Here is a 23,034-nt window from a genome sequence, read left to right as displayed (position 1 = left end):
ACTTTCCCTTCTCGCTGTCTTTCATACTGCTTCACTACATGAAAATCTCGGTGGGTCATTTTCCATTTTTATTGACTTGAATGTCTTCTATGAAACCTTTTGTTACAATCTTGAATGCAGCAAATATAAGACTTCATTCCGTTACTCTACATCTGTTGTTTCTTAGCAATCTGCCTTGTTGGCTCTTAAAATTGCGTCTGTGATGTCAACATGATGATATGCATGAAATTCCATGACTCCTTTTTTTCTCCACCCACAGCCAAACACAACTGTGTAATGGAGAACACCGAGTCAACAACAAGAGAGAGAACTGGAAAATGTAGGAAACAGGAAGCAGACAACACAGTGCTGATGAACAACAAGCCCCTGCATCGCTTTGTCCAAAGAGAGCCCAGAAGTCTTGGGGTAACACACTGAGTTGTAAATAGATAGTGAGTTTACATGATGGATATGACTGGGTATTTTTTAAATCTGTCTTAATTTTGCCCCCAGATTGTCATTCTGATTTTTGGCTGTGCTGAGTTAATGATGGGATCTCTGCTTGCTGTTGACAACATGGGAATCTCGTGCAATATCTATGTCTGTTTCTGGTTGGGAGCTCTGGTAAATGACACTTTGTAGTTAACAGAAACTGTTTAAATTAAAGTGTGTGTGTTTGCGTGGTGGTGGAGAAGACTTCCATGGTTATATTTAATTGAATTATGTTCTTGACACTAAATGTCCTAATACCATCCAAACTATGTGGAAAATTTAATGTTTTTTGCTTAAAGTTAGTTGAAAAGTGAAGTACATCTCTTGTCTTTTAGGGACATGTGGAGTAAGTATTGTTAATTAGCTATTAAATCATTTGATGATCTGTTTTTATGTTTGTTGTCGTTCCCAGTTTCTTGTCTGTGGAATCCTGTCAATCTACACTGAATTACATCCATCTAAAAAGATGGTGAGTATACTGCTTTTATCCTCTTGTAGTAATTAAACATATTCACTAACCTACAATCTTTTTAAGTACATCTATTAGAAATCTAAAATTGTGTAAAAAAAAAATGAAAGTGCAACCTTTTTTTTTTTCTCAATTTTCAAGTAATACATATAAATTAATAAAAGAAAATCAGATAAAACATCTCATCCTTAACTCATCTTAAAATTAAGCAAATACAGCTCTACATTAACAGTAAGACAGCACATCTTACTATGTCCTACATTTTTCACCACAAACATAAGACAACATATTCTGACTTGTTATTAAACTTGGATTTTTTTCTGTTCTCTGAATATTACACAGTCTGAACTTCGGTAAGCTCATGTGGACTTGCACTCAGCAGGGAAGTTGTTTTCTTCCAGTTAATATTCTTTCTCACTCTGAGATGATGGACTAAAAATAGTTGGAAAATGGCCTTATGACTCTAAATGACAGCAGTCGTTTCTTTTCTGAAATCATTATTGATGCCTTTCCTTCATACGACTGGCTTAACATACACCTGACATAGAAAGTGTCAAAACTAATAGAGTTCTCACTCTTACTAAAGATCAGTTAATCAAGTGCATTTTATCAGCAGCATCTTGCTGTGATATAATGTTTTCTTTTGTTTCCTCTGTTTTTTTAAAATATATATTGACTGAGTTGCTCCTTCTCAGGTGACTGTGTGTCTGGCCATGTATGTGGTTTCAATCTTGGGAATTATAGTCTCTATTGGCTACAGAATACCATGTTTGTTGCATTTACGCTTCCGTGAAAAATCATATTTTGTGAGTACTGCCCTTTTTTTTTTTTTTAAAGCAAAGTCAACCAATGAAATCTTCATATGGACTTGAGTAACTCTCTTTTTTCAACTTTCTCTTGTAGGTAGAAATGTTATGTGCTGAAATGATATTGTTCATATCCTCCATGTGTGTATCAGGAATTCTCATCTTCTTGTGCATATTTGCACGTTTTGCTCTAAAATCCACACACACCCAGGTAAGCATTTTTTGTTTGCTTGTTTGTTAAATCATGGACAACAAACCATTTTTTTCCCTTTAAATCAGTAACACAAGAAGAAGATAAACAGGAAGCGTAACCTTTACAAAGGTTAAACATATTAGAAAATAAAATATGAAAGGCACTTCAACTAAACTAAACAGCAAGAAAAAAACAAGGGAAATTTAATTCATATTCCTAACCGCTTAATCCGATGAAGGGTTGCAGGGAAGCTGGAGCCTTACCCAGCAGTCTTTGGGCGGAAGGCAGGGTACACCCTGGACAGCTCGCCAGTCCATCACAGGGCCACACAGAGACAAACAACCGCTCACACTCACTCCTATGAGCAATTTAGAGTAACCAGTTAACCTAGCATGCATGTCTTTGGATGGTGGGAGGAAGCCAGAGTACCCGGAGAGAACCCACTCATACACAGGGAGAACATGCAAACTCCACACAGAAAGGCCACTGACCAAACCTGGCCTCAGCTGAGGATCACTGTGAGGCCACAGTGCTAACCGCCATGCCACTGTGCAGCCTTTAATTTTTATAAAATATATAATTATGTTTCAGAAATAAAATGCATTTCAAAAGTCACAAAATTTCAAACAAGCAAAAAAAGGCATGTGTTTTAGGACAAGTTATGGTTTTGAAATGGAAAGTTATTGTATTTTGTATTGTTTTTCATCTGTATGGTGACCTATTATTATTATTATTATTATTATTATTATTATTATTATTATTATTATTATTATTATCAATAATTGTTTCCTGGTTTTGTGATTTTTCTAATGTTGAGTTGTTGCATGATAGGCCACCATAATTAGGGCCAGATCTACTAATATCCTAATTTGCAAGTAGTAATCTGCATGTGCAATCTGGAGTTTTGCACGGGGCTGAACCACAGTTTGTGGGGGATTTACTTAAGGTGATTGCATAAATGGGCAGCAGCAGCAGCAAACGTGTTTGAGGCTCCTTATTTAAATTAAATGAGGGTTTTGCACATTTCTATATTTGCAGCATGGAGAGTTTGGAGAGACAGACTGATCTACAGCAAAAGACATTTGACTGAAAAGTTAGTGTTAAGTTCATGAAAGAAGTTAAGAAAACTCATATAAACAGCATAAATCAAGACATGACAATTGCAACGTAGAGATCCAAAGTAAACCTCAGGAATGTAAAGATTGAAAATAATATGTAAATAAAGTGCCACCTGATCAAGCCTAAAACCTCTATCATAAGAGGAATTCTGCTGTAGTTATAAATTATTTTATTCACACCTTTTCACTTATGTTTTTTCTCTCTGTTTCATCAGGTCATTGTCCAGCACATTCCACTACCACAAACTGGTACCACAGCTAATTGAAACAGACTTCCAACAGCCTTAACATGTATTGATTCGCATTGTTTTTCCTACTGTTCTTGTATCCTGTGAAAAATTGTAGATATTTAGATTTTAGTATTATGTCAGAATCTACCTAAAATGAACCCCAAGCTTTACAGGTGAACTGAATATGACCTTCTCTAAATGTCCAACTGTTCAATGTTCAAGTTGCAGAACATGCTGTTCTCTAACAACATGACGAACTGCAAAAAATAAACTAAATTAAAAAAAGTGTCTGAACTGTTAATCGGCACTAAATGGTTCAGTGACAGCACCATACTGTTAACATTTTGACGAGGAACACCTAACACAAAACAAGTTGTTGATTCATTTATATTGTGGTATACCTGCAAATATGAGCTGTTGCTTTAATAAATTGTATTACATGAAGGAAATTACCAGTGTATAACTTGACTTCAATTGTCATACATATATGAAAACATTTGTGTTGTCTGAACTTTTTAGAGTTTGTACATCTTATATATTTTACACTTTTTGTCACTTTGTATACAGGTTTTACTTACTAAAGGAATGCACTAGTTGTGGTTGTCTAGGTGAGTGCTTTTTTTGTTTTTTGTTTTGTTTTGTTATTGCTTACGTTTTAGTGCACATTCGATGTGAACTTACATATATGTAAATATACGCTGTATTACTTACAGCATTTTTTTTACTTTTTACGTGGAAAAGCTGCATTTTAAGACATATATATATATTTTTTTTTTTTTTTTTTTTTTTAAGGCTATTTGCTTTTGGTTTCATGAATGTGATGGGAATTGTTGATATGTTTTATTTTGCTGCACATTGTGTTTTTTTTATATCTAAATCATATTCAAGCAGCATGGATCATGGATCAGCGATTTGGAAGCTATGCGTAGGTGTATCCATCAGCATATAATGGATGGCACCTTATATTTCATGCAAAATGGAGACTGTAATGTAATGCTGCATTTGATTGTAACTGTTCCCTCTGCAGATCAGCTACATTTGTATGTAAAAAGGGTTTTTTTTCTTTGGTTGGAGACCTAACAAGAATTATTGCCAACCAGGTAAATGCAAGACTTGCCATTTGATGTGCTTGATCAAATAAATTGTTTGACAACATACTGGTAAATTTATTAGCTCAGTTTTTTGTCAGCTGTGTATCTTCTGATAGGTCATCATGATCTTTTTTTCCACCAAACTATATACAAAAAATGTGAAATTTTTTTTATAAAAACAAGGTCATCTTTGCCACTTCAGGTGATTAGGTGATAATCATTTTACCTCTTTCCAGAACACTGGATTGTGTGTTTTACAAGATGTGATGTAACATCTGAGACACAAACAAAATGTGGACACACCAGCAAGCATGAATAATGCCATGCTCTGGATGCCATGGTAAACCGGATAATTGTTTGTTCTTTATTTTCAGTCACAGATCACATTGTAATTGTGAAGCAAAGCTTTGTATAACAAGCTTTGTATAGCAAAATGCTAAAAACCATACTGTTTTTTCCAAAGGGTCTGCCATATCCGATTCATTACAGTTGTGTCGATTGTAACACAATCATGTTGAATAAATGAATAAATGAATAAATAAATAAATACAGATTCTCATTCCGAAGGTACTATCATATTGATGGACAACACATTACTCAAATTATTCTCTCAGGTTAAAACATATTTCATTTGTGTAACCTTCTCACGTTGTGCATTGACCTGTCAACTCACATTTTATGTCAACTACACAATTCAATCGATATTTCATCTGAATAGAACCTTATCGAACTGATGTCGGGGCTTTGATGGCTTATTCCAAGACAGTTAAATTTGCCATCAGATTAATTGTTTAGCCAAATCCTTAGAAGTCAATCTCAAGTGAGATTTGCTTGCAGATTCAATACTCTGCAGGACTAAAATAGAATATGTTCTGGGCCCTGCCAAAGGCAATAAGCCGCAAAGTACAACCGCCATTAGGTTTTACTCTGGAGATGATGTTCTCGGAAAGATCAGGTCTTGGGTTTTGTGTGTTTTCATTTCTTGGTTGAAGAAGTTTTAGCCTCAATTGACCAACTTCTGCCATGCATTGTTTTTATTTTTTGCAGGTTTTTTAGAAATAATTTTTCCCTTTGAATCTACATGCTACTTACTGAGAGCTCATTTTGACCTGGTTGGTGACCAACACAGCAGCACTGAACTGAGAATCAGTCAAACGTACAAGACTTCCCCTTAAAGAGACAACAGATGCTTCCCCTTTTCACACGGTATTCCCTTCCTGTTATGTCATTCTGTTTTTCTGTGCAAAACAAATCATTGGTTCCTCGATTTGCTTTTTTCTTTCTGCTTTCTTTTTATCCTTTTACAAATTTGTGAACAGGAGGCTTAATACTGCTACACCACATTTGTCTCATGTAACTGTCTGCCTGTTTGCTGTTATGCATCTAGTTAGACTGATTATTTTTCTCTTCACTCTCAGTCTAACACAGCTATGCTGTAAACTTGCAAAGGAAGACACCGAAGTCAACAATCAGAGAGAGAAGAAATTTTCAGCATACAATATGTTAATCAGGAGGAGACTGCTGAGCGACTGAGATTTCTGATGACAGCATGGAGACATCTTACTGAATGTCTGCTCCCTTCTGGTAGGGAGCTTTGGTCCATAACATTTCTGGCTCACAGAGTTTGCTAAAAAAAAAAAAAAAAAAGATTAAATATTTTATGTATCAAACATTAAGAATAACAGTAGAATTAAATATTTTTAAAGTTTCTTCTCAAAGCTCTTGAAAAATAGATCATTTCCAAAAAGTGACATGAGGACATAACTTGCAACCCCGACTTGGCTCTGTGTATATTTAGGGACCCAAAATCTTGTGTGGAGATTTGCATTGACCTTCTCAGATTTTTTTCTTCATTTTCTCTGCATCTTATTTTTGCTTTTCAGTCTCAGTTATCTAAAGTTTACTATCGACAATCATTTTGAATGTTGCTACTTTGATCTCTGCCCCTGAAAGAGTTGACTATGTCTGAAAATGCAACATTGAAACTCATGATTTCTGGTAACATTTGAGCAGAAGTTGAGCATCGAGGGCACATATATATACATATTTATTTTATTTTTATTTATTAAGCTTTTATTGGAGAATTTACTACAAGCTATATACTACAACTATATTTTTCTATATTTTACTTTTATTTTAAATGTAATTAACACTAAACCAGTTTTGTTTTGTTGTGTGTGTTTCTCTGTTAATACAAAATAATACACACCACTGGCCCTTGTTTAATTTTCATAGACATTTGTGTAGTTCAGTGATAAATTTGCGGGGCAACATAGTCCCTTCTTCAGCAGTCTGAAGCTCAAACATCTACAAGAATTGCAAGAACATCAAACATTTTTGGGCTTTTCTTTTAATTCCAGTAATTTTATCAAGTAGACAAACAGTAGCTTAACATTGTGTGGTAGAAGTCCTCCTGGTGTTGGTGGAAGAAGGACATTAGGTCATGGAATATCATATTTGGTCCATGTGCATGTGAATATATTCACATTATTTAATAGACGTAGCTGGCAGTGTACAGAGACTTCATGGAGGCCTGATCGGCTGACCCGGTGGGCTTGTACTCTCCTTTGGAAGCCAGGCCGTTGATCTGGTGGCAGAAAGCAGGAGGGGAGAAGGACAAAGTCAAACGGGTTTGTTAATGATCAGCCGAGTTATATACGCTATAGCTAGGACCAAGGAAGCAAGAATCTCTTCAGGATCAATCATTAACCAGACAGTATAATATTGGGTAATGCAAGATATCAATTATTCAAGAGCTAGTTCTGTCCACAGTACAAATTGATAAATTGGAAATGTTGAATTGTGTCTAGTCAGCATCAGTGATGGTCACTCACCTTGGCCCTGTTGCAGAAAGCTTGCTGTGCAGCAACCTTGTTAGCGGCTTTGCCCTGCCAGGCAGCAAGAGCAGAAGCCTGGAGTGCACGGCCATAAGAGAAGGTCAGCTTCCAGGGGCGATGGAGGGGCACCTGGTTGATAGCATTAAGGTTGATGGAAGCTTCCTCTTCACTCTGGCCTCCAGACAGGAAACAGATGCCTGGGAAGACACAAAGAGGGTGTTACTTATGCTAAAAGAAACATGTCTACATTCTCCTTAAACTGATTTATTATTGGGATATGCTGAATAAATGATACTCACCAGGCACTGCAGCGGGGACAGTACGCCTCAAAGCAGTCACTGTAGCCATGGCAACCTCTTGAGGGGTGTATTTCCTAGTGCAGGAGTGTCCAGCAGTGACCATGTTGGGCTTCAACAGAGTTCCCTCCAGGTACACATGATGGTCAGAGAGAGCTTTGTATGTAGCAGCCAGGACCTAAAGACAAACAGGCACATGTATCAGTGGGCATTAATCTTGTGTAATGGACACATTCTTCAGTTTTTTCATGTGCTATACGAACCTTTTCTGTGATGTATTGGCACCGCTGCAGGTCGTGGTCACCATCAGGCAGGATCTCTGGCTCCACAATGGGAACCAGGCCATTCTAGGGGGAAAAAATAGCAACTCCATTTCAACTAAAAGACTCACACACAGTGAAGTCATCATCTGACTGTAACAGGCTAAAAGTAGGATACGCACCTGTTGGCAGATACTGGCATATCTGGCAAGCACATTGGCGTTCTCCGCAATGGCAAGAGCTGATGGACAGCCATCCGAGATCTTCAGCACACACCTCCACTTAGCAAAGTCACAGCCGTCCTTCTTGTACTGGGCACAACGCTCTGAGAGGCCATCAAGACCTAAACAAGCCACAGCATGTTTATGTTAACATCATTTTAAAGAAATCTGCTCAGAAAAATCCTTTTACTTTTCAGTTTTGGAAAATTACTTGCCAAGCAGATTTTTTTGGTTTTTTTACCTTGTGTGGTTGTCTCCCCATCTGTGCCGTTTAGACCAGCTGTGCCTTTGTCTACCTGTATAGAAAATAAACCAACAAAACTGGTGAAACCTAAAACTGGCAGCAAGGTTTATTTGCTGGTAAATGTAATTTGCAGCCTCTTGACCTTGATGCCGACCACAATGCCCTTCTCCTTGATGACTTGGGGAAAAAGCTTGCCGCTGTCTGCTTTCTGGTAGAGCGTCTCATGGAAGAAGATGACCCCACCAACACAGCTGGCAATGGACGGATCACAGGAGAAAAGGATGTCACGGAAGCAGCGACGGTTCTCCTCATTGTTCTCCACGTTGATTTTCTGCAGGCGCTTTCCCATGGTGCCTTGACAACAGAGTGGTCACTTTAGATGCACATTTTCTGCAGTTACGTCTTATAAGAAAGTAATAACCATGAATGAGACGCACCTGTTGATTCATCTGCAGCCAGGATTCCCTTTCCTGGAGCCACAATTCTCTGAGCAATGTCAGAGAGCTCCTTCTTCTGCTCCGGAGATAGGGATGGAAACTGATGAGTCATCCTTGAGGAAACAAAAATAGTTACTTGGCTTACAATTTCAAATTCAAAACTTTAGTAGCTATGAGGAAGATTTAATCTTCCTCAAAACACATCCTGCTTCTCATGCGGCACCTCTGCAGGTAAATATTTGGCTCGGGTGACTGAACTTTGTCCTATAAAACAGATAAGTTGTCTCATTGTGCAACGTAAGTTCATAGTTCATTTGAAGTAGATTTCTGCAAGTTTGCCCAAAGCATTCTGCAGAGGAAAATCTTAGAAATAAGTTCAAACTCGTGACTAAGATTAAAAACCATAACTGTGATTTGCATGAAGTGCATTAAATGATCATAAACAGTATAGAGTTATTACATAAACCCTTATGATAAACACTGACAACCATCAGCTGAAAACACAACTCTGGCAGACCTGCCACCAGTGCACTGCATACTTCTGATTAAATCTGTATATCCTTATTTACTGCAAGTTCAAGCATATTCCACTTAATGAGACCATAACACAGTTTTAACAGGCCACTGCTGGACATTTTAACACGTGGAAACCTACAGATATCAACTAAACTTACAGAAACAAGTCAGACTGGTTTGTCCAAACAGTGTAAAACTGCAGTTTTGCAAACTCTACTAACTTTAAAACGCATCTTACTTGAAAGTTTAGCCAAGCAGCGACGACACTTAAAGTCACAAACGGCCCCCGCAGCCTCCTGCAGTCGACTGGAATGATGAAGAAGGCCGAGAAATGTGGGAACGCTGTTTTTATTGCTTGCTCGGGGCCAGTGGGGGAGGTGCTGGTGATGTGTTGGGGGCGGGTGTCACCTCGGTAACGCAATTGGCCCCGGCAGATACACAGGGGCGGATTTGATGTTGTGGCATCAATGATCTTCTGTGGACTCTGCGGTTTATGTCAGGACCAAAGATTGAGTTGAAAACAAGAAAGGGAACACTGTGTGAGTGAAAAATCGACCCCTGTGTGAGTGCACTGATCACACAGTCCTGATGCATGCATGCATGCCCCGCCTTCTCCTCTTGCACTCTGTGAGCTTTTACAGCATTTTGAGACATGTTGAAATGTGATGAGAGAGGCCTGCTGCAACGTTGCAAAGCAGGTTTCTGTTTTACTTCTGTCCTGGGGAACCAAATATTTCTTCTTCTGATTTTCTACAAGTACTGTAAACTTTGTACAGAAACATGTCTTGGAAATCTGCATATTACACCTGCAAAAAAAAAAAAAAACTTCCATCATTTCATTTTTTATTTCTTTAAACAGTAGTTATTGTCTGTAATAATATAAAGTTAATGAGTATTATTGTGCACATGGGTACTGATACAGAAAAATAGATTTGTTTACATTTTTATCAAAGGCTGCTTTTTCACACTAACTTATACATTCATTTCATGCGTCACAAACTTAGCCAATAATGCTCACACAGTGTTCTCATTGATCACTGAAACTGGACCAAAAGTTTTGAGGGGAGGTTTGGGTTACCAGCCGTCCACATTTGATCCCTACATACAGGGATCTTTGATCCAAAAGGGTAGGCTGCATTTTTGACACACAAATAATGACGAGACTGCTTTTACACAACCTGAACTCTGCCCTGTGTGCAATGTCCCCTTTAATGATCGAGACCAGAGTTCACTGTGTGTCTATTAATTCATTTTTACATATCTTTTTTTGAACAATACTTGACAGAAGAGAACCAGGGAAATACACTGAATTTTATCCAAAAATGTGGCCAGTCTCATCAAGTATGTGAGGGTAATTTGAAAAGGCTGGAGAATTGCTGGTTTGAATGTTTTGGATGATGCAGTCTTCCAAAACCCAACAAGATGCAATTCAACAATGCAGCAGTAAAAATAGAGAATGTGCTAGTCACATTTCAACATTTCAGAGATTCTAGATGGAAACAGACCTTATAAGTATGATTTTTTAAATTATTATTATTTTAATATTATTTGAGAGGTTTTCCATGCGCATAATCATACTGCATTTGTCATCTTCAAATTAATTGAAGTGGGATGAGATATTTAGGAGGCTCAAAATCCCCTGGCTAAGAGGTGATTCAGGAATTTGCACCACTGACTTACAAAATGGGTCTTGCGTTATCATATGATATAGTGGTCTTATCTTCTGGAAGAGTCTTGGACTTTGGATAAACTCTAAGTCAAACAAATAATGGGATCTGATAAACTACATTGTTTTCTCAATTGCATCATCTACTGCATAAAAAAGCTGACTTAATCGTCTGGGGTGCTGCAGACAACAGAATGCAAATAACATCTTAAAAATTAGTTTTAAAAGGTCATAAAAAGGGTATAAATAGTTAGGACTTCTGTTTGACAAAAATGTGTAAGGAGCAAAGAACTTGTCGGACCTAACGCTTGTTCATACACAATGAAATCAATAGTGTCAAAATGAAGTTTTAGTTTTGTCATACAAGAAAGTCATGAAAATGTGCTGTTAGATTTATTGTAGGTATTGAATGACAGATCTTTATATCTGAACGTGACTAAATTCCAAATGCTATATGTCCACATTAGATGACCTATCGATCAAACTGTTTTATTCCAGCAATACATCTACAAAATCAGCTCAGTGTATTAAGTTGTATTTTGTATACAGTGAGTGGCAGTATGCGCCACAGATTGCATCCGCTTGGGAAACCGTAGAGGAAGAATTTAGATTTCCTCCGGAGCGGTAGGGGGCGCAGTGTTGGCGAAAGGATGTCCACTTAATACTGGAGAACTTCCGTTTCCGAGAGGCAAAGAGCCGCAACATCAACATCCACAGACACATTCAGTTTTTAACTCTTAAAATTGAAATCGGTACGATTTATTTTAGATTTTTGCAACACAGACAACATTACAAAGTTATTGCATTAACAGGTCGCTTTAGGATAAAAAAAAAAAAAATCTAATCAGAATTTGTGACTAGTGTTAGCAAATGGCTAACGTTAGCTTAACCATACGTTGACTGGTTTAGTCAGACAGATCGGGATAAAGATTATATTTATTTTGTCTCTTTATCTATAATAATACTGTTACATTTTAATGCACACATGAACGGCTCAAACCTTGTTCATTTTGTAAACTTGATTACTGTGTCACAATCTGCTTTTTTACCCGGCTTTTTATGTTTTAAGTGTCTAAGTATGTCGGGACAAAAGCGTCCTGCTGACCCCAGCGGAGCCTCGTCCTCCGGGGCCCCCCCAGAGAAACGAAGGGAAAAAGAGGGAGAAGACGGCGGTCCTGGTGTCAGTGCCGGGGGGAGCACTGCAGTGGAGACAGTAATAAAACTGGGAGGGGTGTCCAACTCGGTGAGCCTCACATTCATGTCCACTCATAGGTGTCCATAACTCTAATCACAGACGTGGCAAGTCTTCTGAATAGGTTGTTTTACTTGTGGTTACATGTAAACATGATCTTTTTCAGGAAGAACAAGACATCAAAGCTCTCCAAACTAAGAATCGGAAGTTGGGAGAATCTCTTGACCAAAGACAGGTAAACTCAATCCTCAGTGTGTTGGGCTTCACATAAAATGTGAAGACAACATTATTGCCTCATTGATAGTCTAATAAAGTTTACTGTCTTTGTGTTTTGCTTTGCAGGTGATCGAGGATGAGCTGCGAGAGCGAATTGAGAGACTGGAGACCCGGCAGGCTACTGATGATGCTAGTCTGCTGATTCTCAACAGATACTGGAACCAGGTAAACAAGGAAGCAATAGCTAGACATTAACAGTTTATTTGTTTATGAAGATCCGTTGACAAAAATGTGATATCACGTTTTCTCTTTCAGTTTGATGAAAACATTCGGCTGATCATCAGACACTATGACCAAGCTAGCAGCGAACCAGAGAACTCTCCATCAGGTGAGGGACGAAGTCTGAAGCCAGAAACTCCAGAACCTGATGGAGACTCCAACCAGGAGAGGGCCAAAGACAGAGGTGGAAAATAGAAAACCCACTAATAACCAGCCCAACTTCCTGAGCAATTGTGTGGTATTTAAGAATGTAAAAGAAAGCAACACCAAAACGTTATTTCCTGTTGTCAGGCCACCAGGGAGAGACCTCCAACTCCTTCTTGGCCACACTGGCAAGCAGCACCAGTGAAGAGATGGAAGCAGAGCTCCAGGAAAGGGTGGAGTCTAGCCAGAAGCAGGCCAATCGGGTGGTGGAGATCTATGAGAACCTCAAGAGCACCGTGGACCAGCTCAAGGCAGAGTTGGACTCCGGAGCTGGTAAGAGAAAATGTGTGAGAGTTTCTGTGAAGGATGACATGAGGATGCCTGTGTTACGCAACAATACTATTACACTTCAAATTAATTTGAGACCAAACAAATTCAGTCTGTCTGGATTTCAGACTGTATTAGTGGCTTTCATTTCAGAGGGTAGTTTGTGGCAGGCAGCTTCCAAGTTGAACTCCCTCCTGACCAGTGAAAATGAACGTCTTCAGCAGCTAACGGAGGATCTCAAGCAGAAGCACAGTAACATGACTAGCGAGGTACAAGCTATATGTTATTAATCAATCACTGGTGAATAATGTTGACCATCAGGTTCATATCATGTTTTCATACAGCAGTAAAGTCTGTAAAGAAAATTTAAGCATATTCAGTTATTTGACTGAATCGATTTGTGTTGTCCTCTCCTGTGAAGTCTCGGTCTCTGGGTCGGGCTGCCAACAAAGCAGACCAGCGTGTCAGCGAGCTGCAGGGTCGCATCGAGGAGCTTCAGTGGGATATGGAGAAGATCCGACGCCGGGAGAACAGACTCAACGCACACCTGAGCGAGATACTGGAGAGGGTGAGAATGAGGGTTATGTTTAACTCACTGGCTGCCAAAGACGTCTTTTAATTTCTTTTCAAATCTGAGCGTTCCCTACCAAAGATGTCTTTTGACAGTTTGACTCAATATTCTGTGTGCCCTGAAACATGGGCCAAAATGCTGGCAGTATGTGTATCTCTGCTATAACAATGCCCAGCAGCCAGTTGTATCATTTACAATATAAAATGTCTGTTTATGTTGAAATATGTTGAAACATTTCCCCCCCTGTGTACACCAGGTAAACAGCAAAGGCTATAAAGTGTGTGGGGAGGCCAGCAGTGTATGTGGAACCATCACTATTAACAAGAGAAAGGTTGGATTTAATTTCTTTCTTCTGCATTTCTTTAATTAACAGTTTTATGTAGAAAATGTTCCAATGTTTTAAGTTCTGTTTCTTCTTCTGATACATTTGTTTTGATACTTAACACAGTTTGAGGAAATGAATAGCGAGCTGGAGGAGAACACGGAGCTGGCAGAAAATCGCCTTATTGAGCTGCAGAAGCTTCAGCAGGACCTGCAAAATGTTCAACAGGAGAACAACAACATGAAGGTACCTCCACTACAAACAACTTTGTATCGACTGTCGTGTCAATACAACAGTAGTGTTCTGGGTTAGAAAAGTTCTCACAGTGTTTAAAGATGTTGTTGCAAGTAAGGGAATATAACCAGAAAATAACAATGTTGTCATATCTAGACTGTCTGTAACTTAAAGACAGTAAAACCACAAACATCAAGAAACATGGTTACAGACTAGCTCTCATCGTGTTGCATAAATTCTTAATGAGAAAACCATGTGACCAGTTCTGTATTACTCTGCATATATTCCTCCCATAATGTATTTTTATTAACCTAATATATGTGAAAAAAGTCAACTTATTAAACCCATTGTCTTACTAAATATTCTATCTGTTCCTGTCAGACTGAGTTGCTAAATCGAGCCGAGGGATTGGTCAAAGAGACCTCTGAGTATCGTTGCCTGCAGTCCCAGTTTTCTGTGCTTTACAACGAGTCCCTGATCCTAAAGGCTCAGCTAGACGAGATACGCGCTCGCCTCAACACTACTCGGACTGCACGCCTTCGACAGCTGGAGCACATGGAGGTGCGTACATGTACATGTGTTCATGAGTGTTGGTATCTGCCTTCGTTTCGTCTTACTCACTTTCATCACCTCTGCGTGCAGAACGATGAGGTGGCTCTGCAGAGGAAGGTTCGCACAGAAGTCTTTCAGCTGGAGGACACGCTGGCTCAGGTCAAGAAGGAATATGAGATGTTGCGCATTGAATTTGAGCAGACTCTTGCTGCCAACGAGCAAGCAGGTAACAGACATATGCAGCCAGATACTGCGATTGTATGATCTTTATATTGTATTAAATATCTTCGATTCACATCACAGAATCCACCTTCTTCCTAACTCAGATGGTCCTTTTCTCTCAGGTCCTATCAACAGGGAGATGCGTCATCTAATAAGCACCCTGCAGACCCACAACCAGCAGCTGAAGGGAGAGGTGGTGAAGTACAAGATGAGATTGAGAGAAACGCAGACTGAGCTAAACCAGGTGGGTCTGAAGAAGAGAAAAGTAAACTCACCAGGAGAAGAAACGGATCTGTTCGGGCTAACTGAAGGGGGGGTCCTGAAGACTGTTATGAGAAGATAAACACAGAAACACTGAAATATTCCTGTTTGCCGTGTAGGTCCGTGCTTCAAAAGGCAGCGCTATTCTTCAGTCACAGTCGAGCACAGAGATGGATGTGAAGGATGAGACAACCTCTCCTTCAACCCCAGCTGTTTCGGGTGAACCTGCGGTCAAGACAGAGCCTGACAACGGCTCCTCCACGCCCAGCAGCACTGGTATCGAACAGTTTTATGGTCTCTTATGGATACATATAAAGATACATCCGTATTGTCCTGATTGGCAGTTTCTTCTGTGTTTCATTCCTTTTCTAAAGGTGCTTCTGTGAAAACGGAGCCTGGTGTAGAACCGGAGGTTACAGTAAAAGAGGAGGAGAAAGAAGAGAAGGAGGAAAAGAAAGACATAAAGAAAGAGGAAAAAGAAAGGGAGCGAGAGAAAGAGAAGGAAAAGGAAAGAGAGAGGCCCACTCGAAGCAGCGGGAGCAGCAGCAGCAGCACAGTGATAAAAGAGGAGAAGGAGAAGCCCGGGAGCAGCAGCCAGCTGGAGGAGTCGGCCGCAGAGCGACTTTCTATGGTCGGAGGGTCGAAGAGGAAGGAGATGGAGCAGCTGAAAATTGTCCGAGCAGAACTCAAGTATGTTTGGGGAAGAAAAATAATCAAACAAATGCATATATCTTGACAGAATTATATGCATGTGGATGGGTTAGAAGGTGTTTGGAATTTCAATTCTATGAATCACTTGAACTACTTTACTAGAGCTTCACAAAGTGAGATTTTAAACCAGATTTTCTTCATGCCGCAGAAAAAAGGGCTTAGATCTGAGGCAAATTGATTTTGATCCTTGGCCAGTGATTGGTGTTTAAGAACACTCTTGAGATGTAAAACGCACAGATATGTCGCGATATCCAAACAGATTTCTTCCATGTTTGACATTTTGGACCAGTGGGTTAGTGAGTAAAGGGTTGTTTTGTCCCCTGACTCCAAATCTGGGGAAATACTCCTGTAGTGGGAGCTCTTGCCACAGATAACTGGCGCAGTGTAAACTTCCTAGAACTTGAAACTCCTGATCACAAGAGAAAACCACCAAGTGTAAACAATCCCACAATCTGACACCGATTAAAAGCTTGTGATGTACACTTGGCTTGATTAACTTTTTTCTTTTTGTTATGTCAGCAAATAACGTTGTCACTGCAAGCGAGCTTAATAAAAAGATTATTGTGAAGGTTATTCCTAAGGTTATTGTAGATTACTGTTATTCTTTGGTTCTTTAAACTTTCACCTTAATTTTGCAGGAAAGCTCAGGAGTCTCAGAGGGAGATGAAGCTGCTGCTGGACATGTACCGCTCAGCTCCCAAGGAACAGAGGGACAAAGTCCAGCTCATGGCTGCAGAGAAGAAGGCCAAGTCAGAGGTGAGCAGCTTTCCACAATACAGATAACTACTAAGAAGAGTTGTAGTAGTGGATCTTTTTGTTCCTGAAAAGTGTTTCAAACATAATATTCTGACATTTCTGTGAATTTATCCGTATTATCCGAACAGCTTGTGAACCTCATTAATCAAATGTAATTAAGGCGTCAACATGCTGGTTTCAGGGAGAGGAGCTGCGGCAGAGGCTGAGGGAACTGGAGGAGAGAGAGAGGAGAGAAGGCAAGAAAATGGCTGATGAAGAGGCTTTAAGAAAGATCCGTTCTGTGGAGGAGCAAATCGACATCCTCAACAAGAAGCTGTCCATAGCAAAACAGGTGTGGCAGTTTTCCATGATGTTTGTCTTCACATAGCTTCTGCCCAACTCTCCTTTTATTCCCAAAATCTCCTGCTTTGGCGCTCCGTCTGCAGGAAGAAGAGGCGCTGCTGAGCGAGATGGATGTGACGGGCCAGGCCTTTGAAGACATGCAGGAACAGAACATTCGTCTCATGCAGCAGCTCAGAGAAAAAGACGACGCCAACTTCAAGCTGATGAGCGAGCGAATCAAGTCCAACCAGATTCACAAGCTTCTGAAAGAGGAGAAGGAGGAGCTCGCCGACCAGCTTCTCACTTTAAAAACACAGGTGAACCAACGGGAAACCCCTCAAAGTGTAAAGCCAGGAACAGCTGCTTGTTTATTACATGGTTATAAATGTGTTATAATAATTTTAAAAAGACAAAGAAATTGCCAACTAAATTGTCTCCGAACACCCAGTTGGTGTATTTAAACTAAAGATAATTACCTGTTTTCTTTAACGTCTGAAATAAATTTCTAAAGAGTTTCTAACTTTGGTGCTTTTAGTTGTGTACTTTTTATACCTTTGTTTAATGTAACTGGAGCTGCACCCATTCGCAGGTCGACGCACAGCTCCAGGTGGTGAGGAAACTTGAAGAGAAGGAACGCCTCCTACAGGGCACTATCAGTGCTGCAGAGAGAGAGCTTACACTTCGAACACAAGCTTTGGACATGAACAAACGCAAGGTAACACGCTGAGCCGCGATGATGAACCACAACTGCAGAGTAAAATCTTCTTTAAAAGCGTGCATTCCTGTTAAACGGTTTAAACTCTCCTTATTCTCCAGGCTCAAGAATCAGCACTGCTCTCGGAGGAGCTGCGAACTCAGCTGGAACAGGTTCAGCAGAGGCTCAAACTTGTAAGAGAGGAGGTCATTGAGAACAGCATATCAAGGGAAAAAGAGTCCTTCAATGCCCGACGAGCACAGGTAACAGCGCATACAGACACGCTGAAATATAAACTCCAAATATTGTCAGATCATTAGAAATGGATTTTCTATTTTAAAGACACGCTGAAAAATTTGTTTAAATATTTTAAAGGTTATCCATCAATATTCCACACACACAAACTTGACAAAACTGTAAATCTAAATGTAAACAGCGTGTAACTTTGGAAACAAAGTTTTTTCTGAATGATTCCTACAGAGGGATTTTTTTTCTTGTAAATTCACTCTATGTTTTCCATTAAAGGGGTCCTATTATGGTATTTCAAGTTTTCTGAGCTTTCTACAGTGTCACAGTGTTGAATCCTCATCAGACATGTGAACGGCAGTTTTTTATCACCTAAACGCATGTTTGAGTTTGAGTTCCAGCACTCTCTCCGTTCGGTTTCCATGGCGACAAAAAAACGCATCGTTTTAGAGAGTTTTTTTCTGCTTCGAAATCCTTGTGACTTCCCGGGGGATAAGGTTCGGTGATTGGTTACCTTCTGCTGGTTAACAAGGGCATGTACAAATACATCAGGCGGGTGGAAAACGTTGATAAAGTTATTTCCCACGATGGCTGGTGAGTTTACCAAAGAGAGACATCCTGCTGCATTCGTTGCTGTGGGTTGCTGTTTTCCACTTCGTTTTCAGGGTCTGATTCAGGTTCCAACATGTGGGGTTGTATGCTATGTGCTGACATGGTATTTTGTTTTTTTATTGAGTTCATATGAGCCTAATCCTTCTGTTTATGAGATGTTACAATGACGGCGAAAGCAGGTGCGGTGCGCGCTCCCGTTGTAGTGCAGTGGCGGGAGGCGGGGCTTAATCCGGAAGAGTCTCAATCCACTTGTTTTGCCCACAGGCTGACCTGACAGCCTACGGAGAGGGTCGGTCTGAAGTAAATAAAGCCATTTGTGACAATAACTCGATCAATCCCAGCCCTTCTGGTCTCATACATAAAAATAAATTAGCCTGAAATGCACATAATAGTTCCACTTTAAAAAAAAAACAACAACTTTGCATTCTCAGGCAGACAAGTTACTGGAACCTAGGGCTGCTCGATCATGACAAAAATAATAATCACAATGTTTTTGACTGAAATTGAGATCTCGATTATTTAACACAATTATCCAGTATTTTTTAACAACGCTGCGTGTCGTGGTGTTCTCAGCGGTTGAGAGGAGATAAATAACATTGGTAACATTCGTGATGTTATCTAAGACAGAAGGTGGAAGCATTGAACAGTCTTATTCATGTGGGCAGGAATGATTTCCTGTAACGGCGAAGCTGTCATAACGTCATATTATAACCGTCTAAATCACGGTTCTGAATTGTTTAATCTGCTTTTACCGCTTATATAGGAACTATTTTATGTTGGCCTCGATGTACGTTTTATGCCAAACAACCGCTGTCAGGCTGCAGCGCGTTTCTCTCATTCTCCTGTTAAAAGACAGCTGATCTGAACCAGCTGATTAATGCGTTGCTACAGTAACGCCCCATAATGGAGGGATATTACAGTGTTTAACTCCCCAAACAATGTATACAAAAATAATGCAGCCAGTTCTCACTGACAATGATATAAACAATGGTGTAGTGAACTTCCACAACCTACTGCAGTTATTTTACATTGACCTGCAGCCGGAGTCAACTGAGACTGGCCGCCTGGGAGTGCTTTAGGACGGGAGAGGCTCCCGCTGCTCGTTCCTTACAGTAACTGCAGAAAAATATGTGCCTTCAAGTCAGTCGCCAAAACAAATTAGTCAGTCTCTCAATATCTCCAGTAAAAGTTGCTAGATTTGTTGCTAGTCGCTTTTAACAAAAAAAAGCAGCGAGAATGTCGCCAAGTTGGCAGCAGTGTCTGAATGAAACCAAAGCGCCTGTGGGGGGAGTTTACAGCCCAAAGCTGCAATGCCAGTGATGCTCGATTAGCAACTGAAGACAGCAGAAGAGGAAACTGCAAAGAGAAAAATAATCACACCCTTTTATTTTTATGATCGTTGAAAACCCAGATCGTAATTGAGATTAAAATCCGATTAATCACTCAGCCCTACTGGAACCTACTCGAGATGGCGTTATTGTTTTGGTCTGAGTAGATCAAAGTTCGGTCCAAATAATAATTGCGGTATCCAAGACTGAATGTCATGTTCAGATAAATCCTTTTAGGTTGTCATAAAGGATGAAGGTCAGAGACATTTCACTGCCTCAGATGCTTGTATTTTCTGCAAACACATTAGCACAAGGATGTGTCTGCTGATCCTGATATCAAGACTACTTAAATAAAAGTTTGTTAGCTTTACAACTTAGGTTTTATATATAACTGATGCTCAGTTCTTTCATTCTGGCATCCTTTAAACATCGCTGTCTGTGTTCAGGAAAATAAATCAAATTTAAACTAATAGCTTTATCTTTTTGGGTTGAGTTGATTTATTTAATCCTCCTTTTTTTAGTTTGCAATATCCTTTTAGTACGTACTGAAAACAAGGAGACTTTTGTTTGGACTATTCACTTTGAGTTCTCAAATGACTGTATTGTTCGTCCTTTTACACAGTTGTGCAAGCAGTTTGGACCAAAGCCTGAACTCAAAGCCTGGCATGAGAGGGGTAGACTAGAGACATTAATATAATAGCTGAAAGCGAAAGATGACTCGTGTTTGAAATAGACTACCGCATGCAGGATGTCTGTAAGCATATGTGTTACAGACTCTCTTTCCTTACGGCTGGTATTTTGTCTGTTTGCAGGAGGACATCTCCAAACTTAGGAGGAAGATTGAGAAGGCCAAGAAACCAGCTGAGAAAATCAGCAATGGAGACGAGATCCTAAATGAAGAGATTAGTGAATACAAGGTAAATTTAAAGTGTACTGTGGTGGAAAATACTCTGGTCTTGAGAAGTTGTAATACATCTAAGAGTCAACTGTCTTCTTACAATGAACATTTTATTATAAACTAATACAAGCACACGCTGGAGCTTGGAGAGAGAACTCTCTCTCCAGATGCTGAAGTAAACCATGCTTAACTCCTCCTAGTTGCTGGGCAGACCACAGAAAACAATCATTCTCTCCTCCAAAGCTAAACTGAGCTCACTAAGCATCAATCACTCACTATATTACTTTATTACCTTTAACCTTTAACCTTTAGACAACTGGTCAACCAAGCAGCTGACAAAAACAGATGCCCTGCAGGAAACTCTTCCTGTCTCAGACTTTGTCTGCACATTCCAGACAAGGATCATATAACTTAAAGAAAGCTTTGTGCATTGACACAAAACACAGCAGGATCACAGCAAATCAATGCATATATGTCTAATACTTAATACAAACCAAACTCATAACAATTTTCTCCAACACTCTCAAAGAGAAAAGAATTTGCTCGTCTTCAATCAGCGCAACACAAAAGACTGAATCTGTTCATGGACAGCAGCAGACAAGTGCATGTGGTTCACACGCGTGCTCTTTATGTGTTAGTGTGATATGCTGTTAATGTGTGCTCCAGTGATGTCACGTGAGATTGTCAGAGATAAATGAAATATATGAACTTGTAGAAGTGTTAAATCTAAGAAACCATTCAGCACAAAGTCATATGTTATGGTCATTTGTTTATCTTGATTGATTTTGTTAGTTTCAGTCCAGCTGTATGTTGATCATCCCCTTTTCACGCTTAGTGCTAAGCTTAACAGATGGGACTGAAACTGTAACTTTACATCAGTGCTGTTTATTTTCTCTACTCACACAAATGATCACATCTTTGCAAGTCAAATGTTTCCTCTGATAAACGCATCATCATGTTGATCATGTTAGATGGGGATGAATAAAGTTCTGTCTGTCTGTTGGCCAGTTGCATTGGGAAAGTTATCAGTATCTGAGTTTGTGGGTTTTTTTTGATGTGAACATCAGAGTTTCAACCTGAAACAGGCATGTCCAGTCCGAGCGGAAAGCTTTTTGGCAAATTGTTGGCAGTTTTAAAGCTTTTGTGTGATCATGCTGTTTTCACAGGAACAGAGCTGGACACTTTGAATTCCAACCAAATGTGGGAAGCCTCAGTTTCACATTAGCTCCAGCTTCACCAGCATTTGTCCATAGAGGAGTTAATGGTTTTATATAATTATGAGACCAAATACTTTGACAGCCACATTTGATTTACAAGGTTTATGCGTCAGCTGCAGTCACAAGGCTCAGTTTCTGCACTGGATGACTTTCACAAATGGTTTGTCCATTTATCATTGAAACCATTCCCTCTCTCTCTTCCCATCTCCCAGGCCCGTCTAACGTGTCCGTGCTGCAACTCTCGGGTGAAGGACGCTGTACTGACAAAGTGCTTCCACGTCTTCTGCTTTGAATGTGTCAAGACGCGCTACGACACCCGCCAGAGGAAGTGTCCCAAGTGCAACGCCGCCTTCGGAGCCAACGACTTCCATCGCATTTACATCGGCTGAATCCATGATCCCACCCCATTTGGGAAGAAAGGGGGGAAAAAAGAGGGTCAACAAGATGAGCAGTGGTGCAAACACTGCCTGGAGCAAGACTCTGCACTCCTCTGGCCCATCTTCTTGCAGGATATTGTTAGTGCAGAATCACATGATGATTTCAGTGATGCTCAGAAAGAGACTGTGGATTTTTTTCTTTGTCCAATGACTGAAGCTTCTCTTCTTCACTATCCACTACTGTTCTGGTGTTCTTTGGTGCAGAAAGAATGGCTGCATCACATAATAAAGTCCATAGCTCATGTCCTCTCATTTGAAAACAGGCCATCAAATAAAAAATATGCAGAAAATGCAAGTGCAGTTACGAAACAGCATTCCTCCTAGTGTTGCAGATGTTTATATAATGTCAGTATGTATGTAGTTGTGAATGTGAATCTTTTTTTTATTTGAAATCTAACTGTTCTTTGCCCCTGAAATCTTTAATATCTTCTGGGTGTGTGAGGTATAATTGCAGCTTCTACTAGTTATTAAAATTATATAAAAGAAGTTTCTGGCTCCTCTTGGTGTTATTTTTAAATCTTTAAACCATGTTAATACTCTTAACGTTTGACCTGTTATTAAACCACAAGTCCCAGTGTGCAAATCTCCGTTTATCCCTGTGCAACAGAGCGCACCTCCTCTTCCTCCTCCTCCTCCTGT

At 39.8% G+C, this 23,034-nt stretch overlaps 3 protein-coding genes across 4 annotated transcripts; 2 read left to right on the top strand and 1 right to left on the bottom strand.

Moving 5' to 3' along the window:
• On the top strand, nucleotides 1-4,840 carry LOC306762992 (uncharacterized protein). The gene is made up of 7 exons (XM_079249661.1): nucleotides 1-50; nucleotides 260-405; nucleotides 493-603; nucleotides 884-940; nucleotides 1,636-1,746; nucleotides 1,844-1,957; nucleotides 3,273-4,840. The coding sequence occupies exons 2-7, from the start codon at nucleotides 277-279 to the stop codon at nucleotides 3,321-3,323; spliced, it is 573 nt and encodes a 190-aa protein (XP_079105787.1). The 5' UTR covers nucleotides 1-50; nucleotides 260-276; the 3' UTR covers nucleotides 3,324-4,840.
• Nucleotides 4,841-6,723: 1,883 nt separating this feature from the next.
• aldob (aldolase b, fructose-bisphosphate) lies at nucleotides 6,724-9,504 on the bottom strand. The gene is made up of 9 exons (XM_079250401.1): nucleotides 9,428-9,504; nucleotides 8,674-8,786; nucleotides 8,379-8,590; nucleotides 8,234-8,288; nucleotides 7,954-8,114; nucleotides 7,775-7,858; nucleotides 7,515-7,689; nucleotides 7,213-7,412; nucleotides 6,724-6,965 (listed from the first exon to the last, which is right to left on the bottom strand). The coding sequence occupies exons 2-9, from the start codon at nucleotides 8,783-8,785 to the stop codon at nucleotides 6,870-6,872; spliced, it is 1,095 nt and encodes a 364-aa protein (XP_079106527.1). The 5' UTR covers nucleotide 8,786; nucleotides 9,428-9,504; the 3' UTR covers nucleotides 6,724-6,869.
• A 2,040-nt stretch (nucleotides 9,505-11,544) lies between these two features.
• rnf20 (ring finger protein 20, E3 ubiquitin protein ligase) lies at nucleotides 11,545-22,881 on the top strand. 2 transcript variants are annotated; one of them, XM_079250607.1, is made up of 22 exons: nucleotides 11,545-11,607; nucleotides 11,925-12,098; nucleotides 12,214-12,282; nucleotides 12,390-12,488; nucleotides 12,579-12,651; nucleotides 12,834-13,019; nucleotides 13,167-13,282; nucleotides 13,435-13,581; nucleotides 13,841-13,915; nucleotides 14,033-14,152; nucleotides 14,522-14,701; nucleotides 14,783-14,918; nucleotides 15,037-15,158; nucleotides 15,295-15,451; nucleotides 15,550-15,865; nucleotides 16,525-16,642; nucleotides 16,824-16,973; nucleotides 17,068-17,280; nucleotides 17,553-17,678; nucleotides 17,780-17,920; nucleotides 20,656-20,760; nucleotides 22,171-22,881. In XM_079250607.1, exons 2-22 carry the CDS (start codon nucleotides 11,934-11,936, stop codon nucleotides 22,345-22,347), a joined length of 2,991 nt encoding a protein of 996 aa, XP_079106733.1. In that variant the 5' UTR covers nucleotides 11,545-11,607; nucleotides 11,925-11,933; the 3' UTR covers nucleotides 22,348-22,881. The 2 variants fall into 2 exon arrangements, with proteins under 2 accessions (XP_079106733.1, XP_079106732.1); XM_079250606.1 differs by having other exon boundaries at nucleotides 12,579-12,726.
• Nucleotides 22,882-23,034: the final 153 nt, after the last annotated feature.

This window comes from Telmatherina bonti (assembly GCF_933228915.1).
Source record: "Telmatherina bonti genome assembly, chromosome: 12".
Taxonomy (NCBI): Eukaryota; Metazoa; Chordata; class Actinopteri; order Atheriniformes; family Telmatherinidae; genus Telmatherina; species Telmatherina bonti.
This window is presented reverse-complemented; position numbering and strand designations above follow the sequence as displayed.

What these genes read in the sequence shown, in the direction of transcription:
- rnf20 (XM_079250606.1), top strand. Translation starts at nt 11,934, where the DNA reads ATGTCGGGACAAAAGCGTCCTGCTGACCCCAGCGGAGCCTCGTCCTCC. An exon ending in AATCTCTTGACCAAAGACAG is followed by an intron (nt 12,283 to 12,389) that starts GTAAACTCAATC and finishes TTTGCTTTGCAG; the next exon opens with GTGATCGAGGATGAGCTGCG. An exon ending in TCACTATTAACAAGAGAAAG is followed by an intron (nt 13,916 to 14,032) that starts GTTGGATTTAAT and finishes TACTTAACACAG; the next exon opens with TTTGAGGAAATGAATAGCGA.
- aldob (XM_079250401.1), bottom strand. Translation starts at nt 8,785, where the DNA reads ATGACTCATCAGTTTCCATCCCTATCTCCGGAGCAGAAGAAGGAGCTC. An exon ending in GCCAATACATCACAGAAAAG is followed by an intron (nt 7,690 to 7,774) that starts GTTCGTATAGCA and finishes GTTTGTCTTTAG; the next exon opens with GTCCTGGCTGCTACATACAA. An exon ending in TGTCCCCGCTGCAGTGCCTG is followed by an intron (nt 7,413 to 7,514) that starts GTGAGTATCATT and finishes GTGTCTTCCCAG; the next exon opens with GCATCTGTTTCCTGTCTGGA.
- LOC306762992 (XM_079249661.1), top strand. Translation starts at nt 277, where the DNA reads ATGGAGAACACCGAGTCAACAACAAGAGAGAGAACTGGAAAATGTAGG. An exon ending in GTTTCTGGTTGGGAGCTCTG is followed by an intron (nt 604 to 883) that starts GTAAATGACACT and finishes TGTCGTTCCCAG; the next exon opens with TTTCTTGTCTGTGGAATCCT. An exon ending in TACATCCATCTAAAAAGATG is followed by an intron (nt 941 to 1,635) that starts GTGAGTATACTG and finishes GCTCCTTCTCAG; the next exon opens with GTGACTGTGTGTCTGGCCAT.